General features: G+C 38.1%; 1 protein-coding gene across 2 annotated transcripts in view; it reads left to right on the forward strand.

Annotated features, from left to right (window-relative positions):
* Positions 1 to 1,165: 1,165 nt before the first annotated feature.
* The window catches only part of COG6 (component of oligomeric golgi complex 6), a 59,538-nt gene continuing 40,330 nt past the window's right edge, over positions 1,166 to 20,373 (forward strand). Inside the window, exons 1-5 of one of the 2 annotated variants that reach the window (XM_056328381.1) lie at positions 1,166 to 1,340; positions 1,970 to 2,113; positions 2,475 to 2,546; positions 6,186 to 6,244; positions 19,386 to 19,497. In XM_056328381.1, coding sequence (XP_056184356.1) covers positions 1,218 to 1,340; positions 1,970 to 2,113; positions 2,475 to 2,546; positions 6,186 to 6,244; positions 19,386 to 19,497 — 510 coding nt within the window. In that variant the 5' untranslated portion in view covers positions 1,166 to 1,217. Of the gene's footprint in view, positions 1,341 to 1,452; positions 1,603 to 1,969; positions 2,114 to 2,474; positions 2,547 to 6,185; positions 6,245 to 19,385; positions 19,498 to 20,373 lie in introns of those variants that run through there. The other variant, XM_056328382.1, reaches the window with a different exon arrangement.

Raw genomic sequence — 20,373 nt, forward strand, 5'->3', positions numbered from 1 at the left:
GACACCCATCAAGGAGCATCTGAAAGCAGAACTGGATGCTTCAAAAGAAAACACATGTACCAACTGACAGAGGGAAATCTTTGTGGGTCCTCGTGTGTTTGTGGTATAACTGGCTGGATCAGGCTTGGCAACCGGCTTGGCTCATCTGGCGCTTGTGGCTCAGACATTCACGTCTTTCTGACTTCACAGTGTGCCTTTACTCTCAGCTCACCCAGGAAGTTAACAGCATCTGAAATGTTGTTCAAACTGCTAACGACATCCAATTTACAGTTGGGAGGGGATCTTTCTAATAGTAGGGTTTTCTTAACATGCTTCAATACTAATTGCTCACACCTGTGATGTCTCTTCTGGCATGGAGAAGGGAGGGCCTGCCTCTGGGGAGCTTAGTCAGAAGTGAAGGACATAGAGGGGGAGGTAACATCAGTGCAATAGGGTGGAGGAACAGAAACGACGAAGGGAAACAAGGTGGCTGAAAATACTTGAAAACCTGCTTTCTGACTAGCCAAGAGTAGAAACAAGGCGCTGGCTACACAGGCTGTTCAGAAAGGCTGGCCTCATATGTAGGGGATCCCTGTGAGGAAGCAAACAAAAGACAAAAAGGAAGTAGAAAACTATCCATTCACTGTCCCCATCATGTTAAGATTTCAGGAGGGGGGCTGTGATCACGTATTTTTTTTTCCTTGAGATAAATGACTCAAATTAAAAGAAAAAAACCCAAGCAAATGTGAACAGTGCACAGCAGGCGGGCGGCTGCTGGCTGCTCCCCTCAGGCAGGACCCACAGGGCCACTGGGGCCCGGAAGGCAGCCCAGTGCTCCCTCCAGTCTTTGCTTTTTGATCCACACACCATCAGACCAACGGAAACAGGCTGTAAATTGCCTGTGCAATGCTTATTTTGACACGCTTTTACTGTGGATGCTATTAGCTTATACAGCAAAGAGTCCACTTATTTTTCCATGTTGTTACAGCTCAGAACTAAACCGTTTATTTCATGAGATGAATACAGCCATCCGACCTCAGGAAGTGAGTCCTCTTTCTTCTCATCACCCCCAAATCTTTTATTTATTCCCCTGAATCAGTGACCAAACGTCCCGCTCTCTCAACCAGCTGCCGCGGGCCCGCGGGCCGGGCCGGAACCAAAGCCTCGGGAGTGCGTTTCCGCCGGAGCCGGTCCGCCGCCGCGGCCATTGGTGAAGGCGGCCGGGGAGGGCCGCAGCTATGGCTGACACCGCCGCGCCGCCGCCCGCTGTCCCCGCTCCGGGGCTCCCGGCTGCCCCCGGCAGCAACCCGCTGTCCCGCAAGCTCAACAAGATCCTGGAGACTCGCCTGGACAACGATAAGGTGGGGAGGGCGGCGGCTGAGGGGCCGAGGCGAGGCCCGGGGCCTGCCCGGTGGGGGGCACGCTGCGGGGGACCGGCCGGATGAGCTGTCAGGGGTTGCCAGCCCCGATAGGCTCCGGGATTGGGAAGCGAGCCCTGTCATACCCTCAGTTCCGCTGCGGAGTCGCAGGCTGACGTTTGCAGCCTTAATTAAAAATAAAATTCGGTTTTGCTTCGCTTGAGACATGCCACGCTCCTGTTCGATCCCTTCAAGTCGCCGGGAGGTTTGTATTGCTTAGCTTGAGGGCACCCAGCTTTTTCTGATTTCAGTGTTTTCTAGCAGTGGATAGCTCCTGTTTTAACCGAATGTAAGCTGATTGATTAAAGCTATTCTAAAATAGTAGACGAAGTTGTGTGTTATATGAGAAAAAGAAAGACTCAGCAAGTATTTTGGTTATTTATCAACTCATCTGGACTGTATTTGGGTAGTTTTTCTTCTGAAACCATGTAGTCATGTTGGGGTTTTGGTGGATTGGGTTTTTTTGTTTGTTTGTTTGTTTTTAATAAGACCATGAGCTTGGGATGGTTACATGCTGTGTAACTTGCTTCTTAGTAACTTTATGGGAAGTTAAAGTGTTTTTCATTTTCTAGGAAATGCTGGAAGCACTGAAGGCTCTGTCAACCTTTTTTGTCGAAAATAGTTTGCGCACCCGAAGAAACTTGCGTGGAGACATTGAACGACGAAGCTTAGCCATAAATGAAGAATTTGTCCACATATTCAAGCAAGTTAAAGAGGTAGCACTTTTACAGTGTGACTAGCAATCTTGCAAGTGTACTGCTATGTAATTTAAAGTTTAAAAAAAGAAAAAAGGATTAAGAGTGTTTTTGACTTTCCAGGACAAATATACTTTTACAGTAATGGTTTTGTTTGTTTCTTTTGGTGCAAATTCTGCACAGAGAGAGTTGATGTTTCAAACAGATAAAAATGCCAAGTGAATGTTGATCTGTAGAGGTGCATTCAGGTCATTGGTTAACAAGGAACCAAGAGCAACTATGTGCTTTGCAACTTGGGCATGTCATTTTGGTGGGATGAATCTGGGCCTAGGCATGGCATTTCTGATTTAAAACACAGTTACTGTTATTTGAACTTACTTAGGAGCTTGAGAGTATAAACGAAGATGTGCAAGCGATGAGCAGCTGCTGTGAAGATATGTCTAGTCGTTTGAAGGTAATGAATAAACAGATGTGCTTTGTATGTGTTTCTTTTTGAGGTGCGACTGCTTTCTTGTAGAAGGATAAATAATTTTTTTGGAGGATTAACTGCAGTATTGAGATGTTTCCATAGTATGCATATGATGTTACTTTGGGATATTGATTTATTTCTCCCTACTTATTTAGAAAATGTACTGAGAGAGTAATTTTAATGTCTTCCAAATTGCAATTTATAATGCAGCAATATGCATATTTTGAGAATAGCACTGTGATATCCATTTATATGTGAGTGGAGAGAAAATACTTTATTAGGTTGGATGTGTGTGAGATTAAAGGGTTAATTACGTTTCTGTATTTCTGTTCAAAATTTGCGTGTCTTTCCCATTGAATAGATCTGTTATGTGTTCATGTAAATACCTCAAGTATAGTCATAAAGTATTTTGTAATCCAAAGAGGCAGACAAATCCAGTGTGCCATCTTCTTTCGGCAGGTTTTGTTTCATGACATTGTCTCAGAATACTGGTATGCAACAAAACCAATTTTGAATCTGCAATATTTTACAGGGGAAAAAAAAGTTGTGTTTTATAGTGCGTTACTAAGTCTGGTTTGGTTTTAATGTACAAGTTCAATATTCAACACAGTGATGAGTTTTTAAAAGATTTATGGATTCTGACGTGTAGACGTTTTGCCAAAACAAATCTGTTCTGAATACAACACATAAGGTACATTGTGCGAATCCTTCACTAAAAGATCTTGTGCAAACAGTTGCTTTTCCCACTCCTAATGTGTGTGTGGGGACATTAGATGTCCTACTTGGATGAATAGGTTTTGTTGTCATTATATGTAATCCCCATAAGAATGCTTGTAGTTTGATAAACTTGTTCCAAGCGGTGTGAGTACAGTGTAGCCCACTGTGGTGCTTAAATTTCAATTTTGGAAGGGAATGCGTAATGCACCTTGCACGTCTCGGATCTCTTTGAATGCTGTTGATGTGGATGAATTCCCTAGTGCAGTTCAGGAACTGTTTGATTAAACTCTTAGATGTGTAAATGAGTCAAGTGTCCATGCAGATTTTTGCTCTTTTTTTTTTTTTGTCATTAGATCATAAAGTGTAGCTATCATCTGTGATCCCCCTGCCAGAGTAGAGCCACCCTGCAGTGATTTCTTTTTCTGTTAAAAGTCAGTAGGCAGTTTTGTTCTGGGCCCTACAGGAGGTTTCCTCTAGAGCCCTGTGGAACTCATAACTTGTTTCAATTTAATCTATGTTTTCTTTGTCTGTATGTAAGTTATTAAGCCCATGAACTAGCACTTAGTTGTCAAATACTCTGATATTTTATGTGCAATATCTGAAGACTTGCAAGCATCTGCTTAAACTTACCTGTTAAAAAGACTTGCAAGCATGTGCTCAAGCTGAATAAGAAGACCCATAAAGATTCTTGCCTTTTTTGTTTTGTAAGTATGTAATACCATCCAATCCAAGTAGCCAGATACTGTCAGATCTGATTTCAGGACAGTGACTTCATAAATGCAAGGACTGAAAGGGAAAGAAGGAGGCAAGTGCTGGAATGGAATAATGCAGGGTTGAAGGATAATTAAAGTTTTAATTGGTATACTGAGGTGGGGAGGAAGAGAGAAATATTTCTATTCGACATCTGCAAGAAACATCAAATATCAACTCTCATTTTTCTGGCATGTTTAATTTTTTTCTGCCAGTTACTTTGTTTTGGTTAGATGTAAGCTCTTACATTACGTACATACAATAATTACAGTAACTGGCATGTATTTTAATGCATATCAATGAAAACTATCTTCCTGGTGTATCTAGCTGTATCCAGAAAAAGTGCTTTTCCTTCCTTTCTGCTGTCCTGCTATTAAAATTCTTCTTGGCAATTCTTCTGTCTAAAAAGTAATAGAAAAGATGCAAATTTCTTCTTCTGTGGGTTTTTTTGTTTGTTTATGAAAATCTGCAACTGTGAATGGTGGAGGAAAAAAGTCTGGAATTAGTAGATTTTGATCCTGTTCAAGTCTAGTCTTTCGTTGTAATAGTCTTTTGGGTTTTTTTTATTAGGCTGAAGCACTGAAAATCAGTATCATTAAAAAAAAGGTTAAAATATAAATACATGTTAAAAAACCTAAATATTATTTATATAAGATATAAAAAGCTTAAAGATATCTTAATTTATTTTGGAACTAGTAAATGCTCAGTAAATTCTGATGAGTTTTTATTAAATTTGTGTGCTAATCCATAATGATTTCCTTTAGAAAATTCAGCAACTGGCACCTCAGTGGTGCTCGCTGTCTGTATTCATAGAATCATAGAATGATTTGGGTTGGAAGGGACCCGAAAGATCAACTAGTTCTAAGCCCCCTGCCATGGAACAGTCATATATTAATGGAACAGCTCAGGCTCCCTCTGATGACTGAAGTTGTACTTGAGTGATTGCAGTCCTACTTTCACCTTTCAAAGCATTCCTGTCCCTTGACTGCTTTTCCATTGTAACTAGTGTAGTGTGGCAGATGAAAAGGCTGAAATGGATCGGTGTACGTATGTAATTGCGTTAGACCTCAGGTTTCAAGACTGGCATCTTCATTTTGGCAAATGCTGTAATTTAGACCTATTACAGTCTTGAAATCATTCATGCAGATTATCTTTATAGCTGTTTCTACCTCTTTACTTTCAGTATTATGCCATACTGAATGCATTTTGATTTCAGGGTTTTGTTCTCGTTAAATCTTACTTTTCTGCCTAAATGGTCACTGGTGGTATCCAGTGGGAAACCAACAATTCCGGATGTCTTTTATCTTCTTGCTGAGTGATAAGTGTCAGAACTCCTTTAATTTCAGTCACAGCAATCCCTTTAGTCATGCACCTGCTGTCAGTACCAGAATGGTTTCTGCATGGATTCCCTTGCATTGTCATCACTGAACATTCAGGGCTGTGATTAACTTTGTGAGTGCATTGCTTTTAGCATCACGGAATCATTTAGGTTGGAAAAGACCTTTAGGATCATATAGTCCAACTGTAAACCCAGGACTGCCAAGTCCACCACTAAACCATGTCCCTAAGCACTTCATCTACACGTCTTGTAAATATCTCCAGGGATGAGCCACTTGCCTGCACAGACTGTCCCAGTGCTTGATTACCCTTTTAGTGAAGACATTTTTCATAATTTTTTTGATACTTACAGCCCTGTAAGCTTCTCTGTAGAGCTAAACTTGCATAGACCAGCAGAGTTATATTCATGTTGTCTAAAATGTCTGGATGGACACTGGTACTGGACAGTTCAGTCTGAAGGAACTTGTTTCCTTTTTCATTTTCATCAACAGCAAACAAGGTACAGTCAATGGACAAACAAAATAATCAGAACTATTTTGCATATTTATAATAATGTTATGGCATTAAATATAAATTAAAAATCAACAGTGTGTGAATGTAAATGTGTATAAAGATGAAAATATATATGGATGAGCATATTTATCGTGCCTGAAAATGGAGTTAATGAATACTTATTTCGAGAAGTCCTTTTGTTTCAAAGAGTACACTCTTTGAACTGCTTATAGTCAGAAAGCTTCAAAAGTATTATTTTAAAGATTGTGTAATACATTTGATGTATTTGTGTTTTTCACATGCTTAATGATTCTAATTGTGTTTTAGGCAGCAAAGGAACAAACCCAGGACTTGATAGTAAAAACCACAAAACTCCAGGCAGAAAAGTAGGTATACCACTGTTTATTTCTTGAAGACATGACAGTACTGGTGGAATTTTCTTCTAGGTCTGATTCTGCCACTCTTATTTTTGAATAATGACTTTGGGGTTTTTTGTATTTGTACTTTGTTTTTAACACTATCTTTATTTGTAGCTCAGTTGGAATAAAAATACTGAACTCATAGTTTTATTACTAGAGGATGCAGAAAGATAAAAACATGTGTTAGTGCTTGTTGCAATAAAAAATGTCCCTTTAGGGAAGAGAATCAGTTACAGTGTTAGAGTGTGCTGAATATGGATGTGCTTTACCTAATGTCAGTTGATAGTGTAAGTTGTTTTGGTTTGTAACAGACACTGGCTTACTCAGTGTCTCATCAGTTTCGCAGGCCTCTTGTTGTTAATGCTTCATATCCAGTGGAAGTCACTCCGTTGTTCCGGGACTGTATGTAGTAACAAAGTTGGATTATAACCTACTCTGCCATATTTAAAGCTAGCTGCGAAATACATAAGTACTTGTTTAATGAGCCTGACACAGACCACTTTTTCCCTTGGTTCTCCAGCCTCTGGTGGAAGAAAAGATTTGTATTTTGCTGTTTTCAGTATTTTTATTCATGGGAAGAGGATAACAGCCTACGACAGATTCAAGTAATCTTTATTATTTTTATGGCTGGGGTATCTGGTTTTACAGCTTTAGACTTTGTCAGTGTAGAAGAATGAATCTCCTTGCTTTATGATCTTTCTTCTGAAAATTATATGCAGTTCACTTGGAGATTAGAAATAATTATTTCCAGTGATAAGTTTCTAGTAGAAATTATGGCTTGTATATCTCTGGGTGTGCTTTCAAATTTAGTAGGTTCATGTTGTAGACTTCAGTAGGAAGTGGATTATGTCCTGTGAGAGTCTGAATGTGAAGTTAAGAGTGTAATCTGTACATATATTAAATGCTGAGTGTGGAATAACTGCATAAACTACAACGCTGGTTGATAAAAAATGAAGGGTTTGGTGAAGTTACAGTTTTAAGTAAGTGAGCTGAACCCAAGTCTTAGAAATTTTTTTCTTTTAAATATGAGTATGTGAGGTAGTAGGACAGAGAAGTGGTCATATATTTTTGTAGTCTCAAGAAAAGTAAAGCTGCTGTGATTCGTAGTTTTGAAGCAGAATGGAACATGCTAAGACCAGTCCCAAGTGTTGTATGTCTAATTGGCCTTAAATTCCGTTAAAAGAGATTATGCACATTGTACATTAATACTTCTACAATATAGTCCTTACTGACACAATAGTTTACTTAGAAGACTTTCTGCTAATTCCTTTGAGAGACAGAACATCCCCCTTGTATGAGGAGGAAGAAAGGTTTAAGAAGTAGCCTATCCTTTTAAGGTCTGCGTGACTTCAGAAGCACGTACATAGGAAAAAGTTTTCTTTTGAAAGGTTTTTTTTTAAGTATGCCATGAAGTAACCGCTAGCAGAAGCCAAATAATACTTGTGATTTTACAATAAGGTTATGGAAGACTTGTAGTGTCATTTATTAACAAAGTTAACTTTTTTTCTGGCTAAACTTACAAAAAAAATTAAGCAAAAGCAGCAATGGGAAGGCTGTTCCATTCACTGGGGAAATTTTAGTCACCTTTTCTTTTAACTCATTAAATGACTGTTCTGATTCATCGCTTTGGTTTTCATTGGACACATGGAAGAGGCATTTGCTACCTAATGTTAGGGGTTTTTTGAAAAGCTGAAATCTTGCCTGCAGTCAGACAAAATAAAGGTCTTAAATTGCTGATTCCGTCAACTTAAGTAGCATTTCTTAGCCAACAAAGGAGTAAATGGTGAAACTGGGAGGGCATGGCTTCTCTGTCTTCTGAGGGTTGTCTTAAAATGAATGCTGTCTGATCAAAATGCAGAGATGAAAGCTGGACCAATTCAAAAAGGTTATAATTCAAACAATGACTTTAAAGCAAGAACATTCAGTCTAGAGCAAGACAGTAATTGCTGAGCATAATCAATTTTGTAGCGTTCTTCCTATAAAAAATGTCCCTTTTCTTATTATGAAACACAGAAGTTGTCTTCAGATTTCATCGGTCCTAAGTTTTATTTCTGCTCTCTGCTGTCCTCCCAGCTGTTTATTTAATGATAGGCTTTTCCCAAGAAAACATGTTGGGTAGAAGCTACTTGAAGTTTAGGATAATGGGAATTTGTATTCGAATAGCACCAGTATAGTAGAGTGTTCTGTGTAATTTTTTAATTTAACATAAAAATATTTTTAAAAAAACAAATTGTTCTATGTACCAGAGTGTGTGTGAGTTAAGTTCTTAAATCAGTGCTGAGTAATGTATGTTTTTGAACATTACCCTGAAAAATAAGATTAGTTATGTTCTTCCTTTTCACATTAGTCATGTTCTTTTTCACAGTGATAGTTATTGAACATTTGGAAATAGCACAGATAATACATTCGGTCATTTTGCTGAACTAATTGTTTATACTGTCCTTGAAGAAAGGTATTTTGACTCTGCCTTTCTCATTAAGTACTACATTAAGTGCTCGTCTACTTTCACTTTTTTTTAGCCTTTTTAAAAAACAATTTCAGAAATCATTCTGATTTGTAGTAAATGGTTTGCTGTGATAGCTATTGGTCAAAAAAAAAGTCTTCTATTGTGATTAGTGTTTAACTGACTTTCTTCAACTGACCATGTTTTTGTATGAGGAAAATGTTATGATTTTGATTCAGTGTTCTAAAACTGAAGAGAGACAGTAAACTTTCAGGTGTATTTCATCCATTTATGGTATTTAGACTTTAAATTAGGTATTTAGACTTTAAAAAATATTTAATTTCTGTATTTGAAAATTTAGGGTAAATGGGCTGCTGTCTTCACTCAGTATGATGAAGATGGGAAGCTACTTAGGCGAATAATTGGATTTATATTTCACAGCTTTTTATTTACTTCCCTTCATGTTCTCAGAATATATGTTAGTTCTGACTTTGGTCGAAGATGTGCTTTTTTATAATAGTCTTAAGGCCATTTTCAGTAAATGACAGGTGTAACCTTTGGCTTGGGTAAACCTTCTTCATGCCTGGTCAGTTCTCATGGAAAGTAAATTTTGTCAAAATGTGTTATAATTAGTATGAAGTTTAAAGCAAACTGCAATTAAAAGAACAGAATGTTCACTCCAGAAGCAGAGAAAGAAAAGTCAATAGCCAAAGTCTTTTTGATTGGAATTGTAACTTTATTCCACTAGCTATACAAAGCAAATAAAGGAAAGATTGAAATAGTAAGTGAACTGTTTTCTTAGATTGCAAAGGTAAATATCTCTTCAGAAATTTTCCTCTATGTGGCATTTGAACCTGTGTAGTGGCTTTTGGTTTTCTTTCTGTCTTTCTTTCTTCTTTTTTTATAAATCAAAACCTGCATGATAGCAGTGAAGAATGGTTTCCTGAAGATGCAGAGTGGTCATGGGAACTTGAGTTTGAGGATGAATGTTTTAAGTAAGGGTGCTTGTTCATGCTTTCATCCTTGAATGTATTCTTTCTCTTCTGCAGTACTTGCAAAGGAATGGCTGTCTTAGTAGTTCTGTATAGGTACTAGGTTTCTTATACTAAGTAGTTTTTGCACTCTATTATCACCCATGTAATTAGATGTAGTTCACGACTGTTTTTAATTTCCAAAGCTTCTTACCGGAACTCTTTGTTGGTCATCCTAGTTTCTCAGTTTCGTGGTTTGAAGGTGTAGTTGTCCACCTGCAGGTAATCCTGATGAGCTATTTGGGACTTCCTGTGTTGGTAGAATGTGCGATTTAAGATTTTTAGTTAAATAGTTGGAGTAGGAAATAAGACGTTTGTCTCGGATTTAATTTAAAACTTCCGCATTCTTGAGTTGTTGCTTTGCAGCATTGTTTTTCTTGTAACTTAGTTTTTGAACTTAAGACCTGATTTGGCATAAATGCTAAATAGAGTATGTTACTTAGATAACAAATTAAAAAAATAATCTTCCATTAATACAATTGCATTTTTATGTTTGTGATCATGTCAGAGTTGGTGCATTTCTTGGGTCAATTAAGTTGCTTGTTTGGCATTTACTTTTTCTGTAAAGACTAGTTAAAATTTCTGTACATTAGAAGCAGAACAGTTTTCCTTCATATTGTTTAAATTATGGAGTCTGCTTAATGTAGAAACTAGGTGTTTTTTTTCCTTTTCTCTCTTTAAAATTGAGACTTATCACAACTTAGTAAAGCCATATAGTGTGAAATAATGTAGTCCAAGCCATTCAAGCTATCTTGTCATAAGGTTAATTTATTGCTGTTCAGCAATACAGAGTCTTGAATAGAATACTTGTTTTAATGTATTTCACAGCAAACATTGGTAATAAAGAAAAATTGAGGTAGTTAATTTACTGAAGTGGATTTTTAACAATTCACAGAAATTGTGTGTGTTCACTAGATTTCTATACGTTTACTTGAGTATGCTAATATTGCTTTCAGGTTGCGTTAGGCTTTTTATGTATAGTCATGAGTTTGTTTTCAAATAACATGTGCATTTTAAAAGATGTGGGTTTGTTTATTGCCATTGCTAATAGGCTGGCAGAAAAAGGATCTTGCTCCTTGAAGTGAGATTTTAATAAAAGCTTCTGTGGTTGTCAGTTCTCTTGTGGCTGAGTTTAGTTCTTTTTTTCCTTTGAGTGAAGCTAAAAACCCACTTGCAACACTAAGCTGCTTCACTTTGCATTGGGAACAAGTGTTCTGGAGTTCAGTAGTTGCCGAACCAGAGAAATAACAGTTCAGTTCCAAAATACTGTATGCAGAATGCCAGAAGCCTGGCTTCATAGTAGTTTTACCAGCCAATTCATGGTAAGGTATTGTGCAAGACTGTATTTGAGGTTAGCCACAAACGACAGTCGTGGATCTTAACGGTTGAAGAAAGAGAGCACTACGTTCAGCTCTGGGCCCCCCATCATTAGAAGGACATGGACCTTAGAAGGACATTAGGAGGGCTTACTGTTGCAGTGAGTGCAGAGGAGGGCCATGAAGATGATCAGAGGCCTGGAGCACCTCTCCTTTGAAGAAAGGCTGAGAGAGCTGGGGTTGTTCAGCCTGCAGAAGAGAAGGCTCCAGGAAGACCTCGTTGCTGCCTTCCAGTAACTAAAGGGGGCCTAAAAGAAAGCTGGAGAGGTTTTTTTTACAAGGGCATGTAGTGGCAGGACATAGGGAAATGGATTTAAACTGAAAAGGGTAGATTTAAATTAGATATTAGGAAGAATTTCTTCACTGTGAAGGTGGTGAGGCACTGGCACAGGTTGCCCAGAGCAGCTGTGGATGCCCCATCCCTGGCGGTGCTCAAGGCCAGGCTGGATGGGGCTTTGAGGAGCCTTATATAGCGGAAGGTGTCCCTGCCCATGGCAGGGGGGGTGGAACTAATGGTCTTTAAGGTCCCAAACCATTCTATGATCAATTCTCACAAAATTCAAGTGATTCTGTAAGTGTAGGTATATGATCAGGGAGATTACAGAAAGTAAGTTTGCAGAAATAGAAGATTGGTGAGAGTCAGAATTAGTTTTTTGGAAGCAAAGACGACCATACTCTAAAAACTGTATAAAAGAAGGAGAGTGGAAGTGGCTTGGATGGATATTTTTTGAGTCAGGCTCAAGTTTCAGAGCTCTCATTGAGATTATGTTCTCGAACACCTTTACACGTTATCTTGTTTCATAAGCTTCTATTGTGTTCTTAAGCAGAGCAACATGTATGTTTTGATGTCAAGAGTCCTGATTAGTTATGTTGATTCTGGAAAAAAAGTTTCTGTATCACTAAGATTGTTTAACTTCTTAAAAATGCAATTAAATGTGATTCCCAAACATATCTTGGAATGCAGCAGTGTGTATATTAATTTAATTGAATTACATTCAGACTTGCTTTTTATTTAAATTCAACAGGTTTTTGGAGTTACTGTCACCTCTGTGCTCAATACAAGGTCAAAAGTCTTAGGAAAAGTGTTTCTTAGTGAACATCTGCTTCAGTAGTGCTGCACTACAGATCTCTCATGCTTGTCTCTTGGTGATGCTTTTTTTCCTTTTTTTAAAATAAATATCTTGCCATAATTAGTATGGAAATGATGCAGGAAGTTCAGCAGTATTTGTAGCAGGTTAGAGAGGTTTGCTTTCATCAGCCTACACTGAGAAAAGTGGTGATCTGGTGGTTTGCACTGATGAGATGTATTTCGTGTCTTGACCTTTTGAAACTTGTAATTACATTTATTCCTTTGAATATGCTTCGTGAGAAAAAGGAGAGGTTGCCTAAACTGAATTATAATTCAGTGTGGGGGAGGGTGAAGGCTTGAAATTCTGAGGCTGATTTTCCTTCCTGATTTGTGCCAATAAAAGCAAAAAGTATAGCTAACAGGGTGTAACACAGGAATCAAAACAGCTAGAGTAGATCTGAAGAAAAAAAAAAAATCTAATTTGTCACATTCTAACCATGACCAGCAGAGACAGCGCAAAGGCTTATATCCTGCCAACTTTTATACCTGGCTACCATGTACTCTGTTGAGGCATGAAGTACTCTTGGTCAATATGAAATGAAGCATGGTCTTTCAGGTTGAGAAGCATTCATCAGAAATGCAGAATCAGTTACATGATACCATTCCTGACTGACATTTGTCTAATCTGCTCTTAGAAGAAAAGCCCAGGAACAGAGAGCCCATGGTCTTCTGTGAAAATTTGTTACGGTTCTTTATTGTTTTCCCACTATCTGATTTAGTTCTCCTTTTGCTATTGCTTAAGCTGATTTGTTCTGATCTTATTCCAGGTGGATGTAGAGAACAGTATGTTACTGTCATGCCTTTGGCAATGTTTTTGAATTTGATGGCAAAGTCAAAGCTAGAGTAAGCAGGCCCCTTTCAAATATGTTTATATCCGATTGTATGAAAGGTATGCTGAAAATATTAGTCTGTTTGGTTTGACACTATGAACTAGCTCACTTCCACAAGAGGGAAAAGAATCTATAAACTGGAAATACGCTCCTTTTTAATTATACTCTCTTCACAAGTTAGATACTGTAGCTTGACCATTAACACGGATTTACCGAGGAGGTATATATATCACATGATTATTGTGAAGTTTTGCATGTGAAAATTGCTTATCCAGGCTGTTCTGTAGATAGATACCAATGAAGTTTATAGGAAGCCTGATCAGTATGTAAGTAGAACATTACTGAATTCTATTAATTTATTTACAGCATATAAGCTTTTTTATTCTTGTGTTTAGTAATCAGTTTAACAAGATTTGAATAATTTCCTTGCAGTTAGTGTCCTCTGTTGCTTGACTTTTGATTTAGCTTTTTTGATTTTTACTTATTTATTTTTAGAGCAGAATGTTTTATATGGCTTATAGAATGTATTATAGGGCTGCAGCATTGCAGGCTAGCTGTCTTTAGACAGGGATTACAGATGGGAGAAACCTTCTGAGTTCAATTTGACTGTCCTGCTGCTATCATTTGCCTGATGACTTTCATAAACTTATCAACTGTTCAAAAAACAACTAGTGAACTATTTTTGCAATTTGTATGTGTTTCTGTTCTTGGAACACTTACTTCAAAAGCTTGTTCTTTCCGGTAAAAGCCTTTCCCTAATTTCCAACCTAATTCTTGGATATAAATTGGCTGTTTTTCTCATCTGTCCTTTATCTTAAGAGCTTCCTTCATCTCCTCTCATAAATTAGATTCTCCATTCCCAATGATCATCCTGCTAGCTCTGGTCTAATGGGAGTCCATTGTTCTTGAACACAGATGATCAGGATTGTGATCTGTTTTACAGATAAGGTCTCACTAAAGCCTTCTGTAATATTACTACTATTTTTCCTGTGTCCTAGGAACGCTAGACAATTTACAACGATTTTCTGTGTTTTCCTATTTTTTAATTAAGGAGAAAATTGCCTAATTATATTCTAAGATGGAACTGGTCACTGAATACCTTCTCACAGTATTTCAGTTCTCCTTTAATGAAACGATGTGTTTGACAGGCAAAATGTAGAATAATAACATTTGTTCTCAGCATTTACAAATGCATTTTCGCACCTGGTACTTATTCCTAAGAATGGTTTCCTAACACTTACTTGTGTGTGGATGTTCTTGTTATATAGTCTTATATATTTGCCTTCCACAAAAACCATCACAGAAAAGTAGTTTTTCCAGCTGTGACTGAAAAGCATTTATACATGTCTGTTAAAGATGGTTGTTATTCCTTTATGAATTAGAAATACTCCATCTTTCTCAGGGTTTAAAAACGTGTTGACTACTCAGTACCACAAATTGAAAGTAATTTCAGAACGTGCTGCTATGACTTGTCCTAGTTAAAGGAAGCTAGCAGATTTTTATGCTGTATTAGGTGGCAAGATAAAATTAAACTTTGGAAAAGCCTGTTTATCCTCCACCTCATTTTTTGAGCTGTCTAGGTGATAATCCTAGCAAACAGTATGCATTTGTATTTGGTTCAAGGCAAAAGTGCATGAAGTGCATAGTTTTCCCAGCCTTTTGAGTTCTCTTGCAAAAGAATTCTGTCTCCCTGGTAACGACTAAAACTGGGGAAATTGCTCTTTGTTGGAGTCCCATTTCCCCGCCCTTGCTCCGAAGTCTACCAGCCCTTGGCACTTCCCCCTTTGCATCAGCGCAGTGTTCCCATGATCTGTTAGTTTTTTTCCTTTATGCAAGGATAACTCAGTAGAAGAAAAAAAAACCCAGCACTTTGGGATAACAGCACGGTGTGGCCTTTCCTCTGCCGTACAGCATTTTCTTAGAACACAATTTAGATATCACTATGTTTATAGAAAGGTGAATGGGTCTTGAAATGTCCAAGGGTCTGCACAGATACTGACTGCTGTGGGTTATCTGTTAGATGGCCTTACTCTAGCTGTTGTTGTTACCTGCATCGTAGTTTGCATAGCACTTATCGCAATGAAATAACTATAGAAAAATTAAGTGATATTTTAATCTATTTCCTTGCTTTAAGAAGATTGATTAAATTCTGGTTAAATATCTGTTAGCTTATGTCTGAGGAAATACATACATATATATATATTTTAAATTAAATACCTATGCGAATGTATTGGTCTCATCAATACTGTATACTGCCAGGTAGAAGTCAAGGGTATGTAGCGCTTACATGTTTTGTTCCTGATCCATCATCCAGGATATAGGATCTCTTTCTGATGCAGATTGATAACCAAGGCAACTTTCATAGCCAGCATGAACAGAGGTGGTTAACGTGGGTTTTGAAACAGAGTAGCTTGTTGAAATCCCACGTCCTTTGTAAAGGGCCCAAAAGATGTAGCTTTATCAAAATTCAGATGCATGCTTTTAGGTTTAGGATAGATGTTTTTCACCAGTTCTGTCTGAATCATTGCTTTGAGAAAGATAGATGAAACATGGCTGCCACCTTGAGGTTGTTATCTTGGTTTACATTGTGAAACTTTTAACTTGCCAGCATGCTAGAGTTTAATATATTGAGACTGTTTTTATAAAAAGTTAATTATTTGGGAGTGTGCAGAGTGGGTCAGTGGGCAGTTATGGCAGGTGTCAGCCAAAGACACAGCCAGGGATGGAAATGGCTTTAAAGCACGATATTTGATTGAACCCCGTTTGTAGCAGCAAAAAGGAACGGAGGGAGGACTGTGCACAGTGAGGACTTGCAGGTGGAGAGAGACAAACTAGTGAGATCTTCTGCCATTCTTTGTTTTTATAACTCCAGGAATGAAGGGGGCACAGAATGCTGTTTGTACAGTTCCTGGCTCTGGTCTTTGTTCTTTGGGAGTCTACAACCCTAACTCCAACAAATCTACAAAGCAAACTGAAGAAAACTGTTACTCCGATTATACTGCGCTTCTTAAGATCAGACTTCCCCCTGCCCCAGTATACATTCAAAAAAACCTGAGGAACAGGAGATAATAAATGGAAATCTTCTGTAAGAGTACTTAAAAGTTGATCCATTCAGGAGATACACAGGTTCAAAGAACAGAAAAAATTCTCAACATCCCATCTGCTCCTGTGTTTGTGGGAGTTCTTGTTTCAGTTGAAACCAAAGTCTTGGTTTTGCTTTCTCTAGCCTCTTTCCTACATTCCTTCTCTTCCCTAAAGGTACGGATAATCCATTGTAAGTATTTTCAGCTTGGTGGTTTTATATTAAATTGAGATTCCCATCACAAGAGAAGAGACTCAGAGAAACTATTAAATTAATTCACTAAATTACATTGTCTGTTGTTTCAAGCAAATCCAGTGATGGTGATGTTGCTGCATTAGACTTCTTCTGTACGATGGTGTGAAACAGGAATGTCCTGTTGAAAGCACCATCATTAAGTGAAATTTTAAGTGTCCTTACCTGGTTTTGGTTTGAGTAGCTATGTCATATGCCCCTAGGTTTTTGCAGGGGGTTGAGAGGGGAGGGTCCTGATTTTTTTTATTGTTACTGTTACTTCTTGTAACTGACTATTGAAACGACCCCTTTTTATACCCAGAAGAGTTCTGAAGTGTAGTTTTCATGAGCGGTTTCATAGCAGCAGTGAGCTAACTAGTCATTGCCCCCTTGCCACTGGCAGCTCACAGTGCTGGCACACCGCTTAGTAGTACAGGGGATCTGCCTATACAGAACGTAGTACCTCACAGTCCCTTAGTGCAAGCCTGTAGTAAACTGAATTAGAGAATACATATAACCTCCGCCCCCCCCCCCCCCCCCCCCCCCAAATAAATAAAGTAAAAGCTGCTGGGTTTTCCCTGCCAGATTTGTTCCCTGATCTAATTCATTACATGACACTATATAAACAACAGTTCTGGTACAGCGGAAGGGGCAGCACAGGGCAGGGGTGGCTGAGGCAACCTAAGCAGCATGGTTCAGGCATTGTTGCAATGATGGAACATAGTGCTGCAGAGCAGAGCTGATCCATCTGTCATCTGTGTTGTGAGAATGACACAGTTATCATCAAAAAATCTCTCACAAGCCTAGTATTTAATTAAAAATACTCTTTTGTTAGTGTCCTCCTGTCTTGTTAATTCTTGTATGTTTTGTAGGCAGCTTCTCTTGGTATTTTGTCCTCCATCTCCAGCTGAAGTTACACCATGGCTTCCTCTCTTCAGATTTTATCACCTAATCATCCTGCTGAAAATGTACTGAATGTGTTCGAAATGGTATTCTTCTATTCTCCTTCCACTGTGTCGAGGGTTACGACACTTTCTGTGTCAGAAAAGCATTATCAGTGGAAAACAGTGCCAGGTCTGTTTAGGTTTGAAGATGGTCTTGCATGGCCTCGCCCCAATATGAAAGATCTAAAGTTATTAAAAAAGAAGATGGAGCAACTTCAGTCCCTTCAGAGCCATCACCTCACACGTCTCCCCTTTCTGCCCTCAGAGCCTTTTGGTACTTTCCATTCTCTCCTACCTCTTTCTCCCCATGACCCATTCCTTCTTCTAGAAGACTGACTCTACCTCCTTGCCAAACCATTGTGACACTTGTCAATCTCTTTCCTCTCTTCCAAATGCCTTTCTTTTCTTCCTGTACCTGCATTTTCTTGTTTCCAAGCTGTGTATGCACTCTTGAGCCCCCTCTTTTTAGACTTCTTCCCTATTCTTCCTCACTTACAGTGAACTACTACCAGATTGCTTGGAAAGTACTGTAATTTTTCTTGGATGCATCTGCTATCATTGCCTGTTTAGTTGGCTGAAATCATCCTCCGTCATTCTTGTTCCTTCTCTGAGAAACATTCAGCTTCATGGAGACCCTGAATTTGTAATTGTAGAATTTACTTATAGAAAATTAAACAGATTGATTTTAAGCATGGCAAAACTGTCGATGTAAAGGCAAAATAGCCATATCTGCATGGGACCTTGGGGAAACCTGACTTATAAATTAAGGATGTGATATTAAAGCATATGAGTTTTGGTTTTCCTTTTTCTTTAGGTGTTTTCTGTGTAATGTAAAGTACTGGGTTGCTTTCCTGTTTGATTTGCATAAATTTTACTCTTAAAACACTGTTGGATTTTATGTTTCCCTCCTTCTCACTGCACAGTGTCCTAGAGCACTGACAATTGCAAAACATTTAATCTTATCCCTAAAAGAATTTGTGGAACTGCAGAATGGGAAAGTTGTACGTTTCTACAGAAGGGAAGCCAGTTTTCTTCAGCAGAGTGAAGTCCAGACAATACTTGGATAGTAGAGAAGGGGTAAATTAAATGAAAGCTTTTCAAGCTTTGATCTTGCAAGAAAATGTAATTATTGCAGTCAGTATTAGAAGTGTACTTGTCTGTCTTGCCACTCTATAATAATAGTGTATTTACCTTGCAATAATTAAATTGGAAGCTGAAACGGTTGTAAAGTAATTGAGCCTTATTCTTCTACAAATAACTAATTAGGTCTTCTCAGTATCCTGAAAAAGTAGTCTTTATTTCCTGGAATGCTGTGTGCTCGAACCACAGTTTCAGCAATTTTTCTGTTGCTACAGGAATTCCAGTCCCTTCCTGTGGAATACAACTATGTTAATTTGGGTCCTGTGGTTGTAAGGTGTGTGACAAAATGTGTGCGAAAAGATGCTGCCCACAAGATGGCGTTTGCACCTTACGTCCCCGCTGCGTTTGTTTCAGGGAGGGCAATCAACAAGAGAGTGAGCCCTTACATTTCGATTGCTTGTGAGACTAGTAAGTTTGTATCCCAACTATATTGTTAAAAAGAAAACCTGTTCTGCAGAAAAGTAGATTAGTAAGAAAAATGGTCATTTTCGTATTTTGGGTGCTACAGCTCTTTGTGTCTCTTGGAAAACGTGAACTGAAACCCCGTCCTTTCCTTGGTGAATTTGAAAGAAATAACTGCAAGCACTGCAACTGTACAAGCACAAAGTATCTGGATTAGATAACTTGTGATGCAAACACTAAAGGAATATATTTTTTAAAGAACCTACTAGTTTTCAAATTACTAACTTACCTTTGTATTATCTTTACTCATTAATCTGTGTAAGCTTAATGGAAAATGGTATGTGAGGATGCAACTCAAGTGTTTGATGGCAAGAATGTACTACTGGAATTTAATAACACCAATTTCTAATGCTGATTATATTTCCAAAAGTATGAATATGTAAAATAAGTCTGAAATAAGTATAAAAAGGTAATGTCCTCTTCACTCTGTTTTATTACAGTCAGAGACTAGAAATGAAAGCACAAGTTGCAGATGCGTTCATAGCAAAATTCCAACTGACACCAGATGAAATAAACCTGCTCCGAGGCACGAAAGATGAGCCAATTACTGAGGTAGCTCAATGAACATTAAAAGCTTTGCCCTGAACCAAAATGTAGAAGCGTCCTAGCTGAATTGTACACGAGATCTTATTATCAGTTTGTAATTTAATTTCTTATGGAGGAATGTACCTTTTAACATCATGGTGAATTTCTGATGTGTTTGAAATGTGTTATGAAAGATTTAAGTAACAAGAAAGAAAATCAACATTAAATTCTAGTTTGTGTAATGAGTGTTAAGGGCAAATGAGCTATCGTGTGGTTCTACACTTCAGAAAGCCTTTATGAAGTCTGAGTATTCAGTGAAGACGTTTTAAAATGTAATCACACTCAAACAAAGCAAATGAGGGATTTTCAGTGCTTCACTAATACGTAGTACTACCCATGTGCATGTGCATTTTGCATATGTGTGCATACAGGTATTCAGTGACTTGATCTAAGCTGAGTCTTTCCCTCATTATTTGGTTGACGAAGATATTGGGTGCTGATTCGCTTTTAGGCACCTTCCAAAACTAGTTTTTGAGTATGTTTATGGCTTGAATAAGAAGGCACATTGTTCTGCAGTTAAAGCAAACTGAGTAATGAGAGAATTGTGTATACTTAATAGATTTTTTTATTGTTGTAGTTGCATAGAATCTTCACCTAAATGTAGACTACCTGAGGCATACTATCTCGTTTCCACAGGCATCCAGTTTGCAGTTAAAGCATTATAAAAGATGTGGAACAGAGAACCATAAACAGTGCTAATGAGAGCATAAATGGAATGTGTTAAACGATTGTGCACTTGAGTAATTGCTGTATGCTTTTGTACTGACTATTACCATGAAAGAACATTCAGGTTTCAAAAACGCACATGTTGCAGGGACTGTGCCATTTGTTCAGTGCTTGGTT

Source organism: Falco biarmicus, chromosome 2 (genome assembly GCF_023638135.1).
Source record: "Falco biarmicus isolate bFalBia1 chromosome 2, bFalBia1.pri, whole genome shotgun sequence".
In the NCBI taxonomy this organism is placed as follows: Eukaryota; Metazoa; Chordata; class Aves; order Falconiformes; family Falconidae; genus Falco; species Falco biarmicus.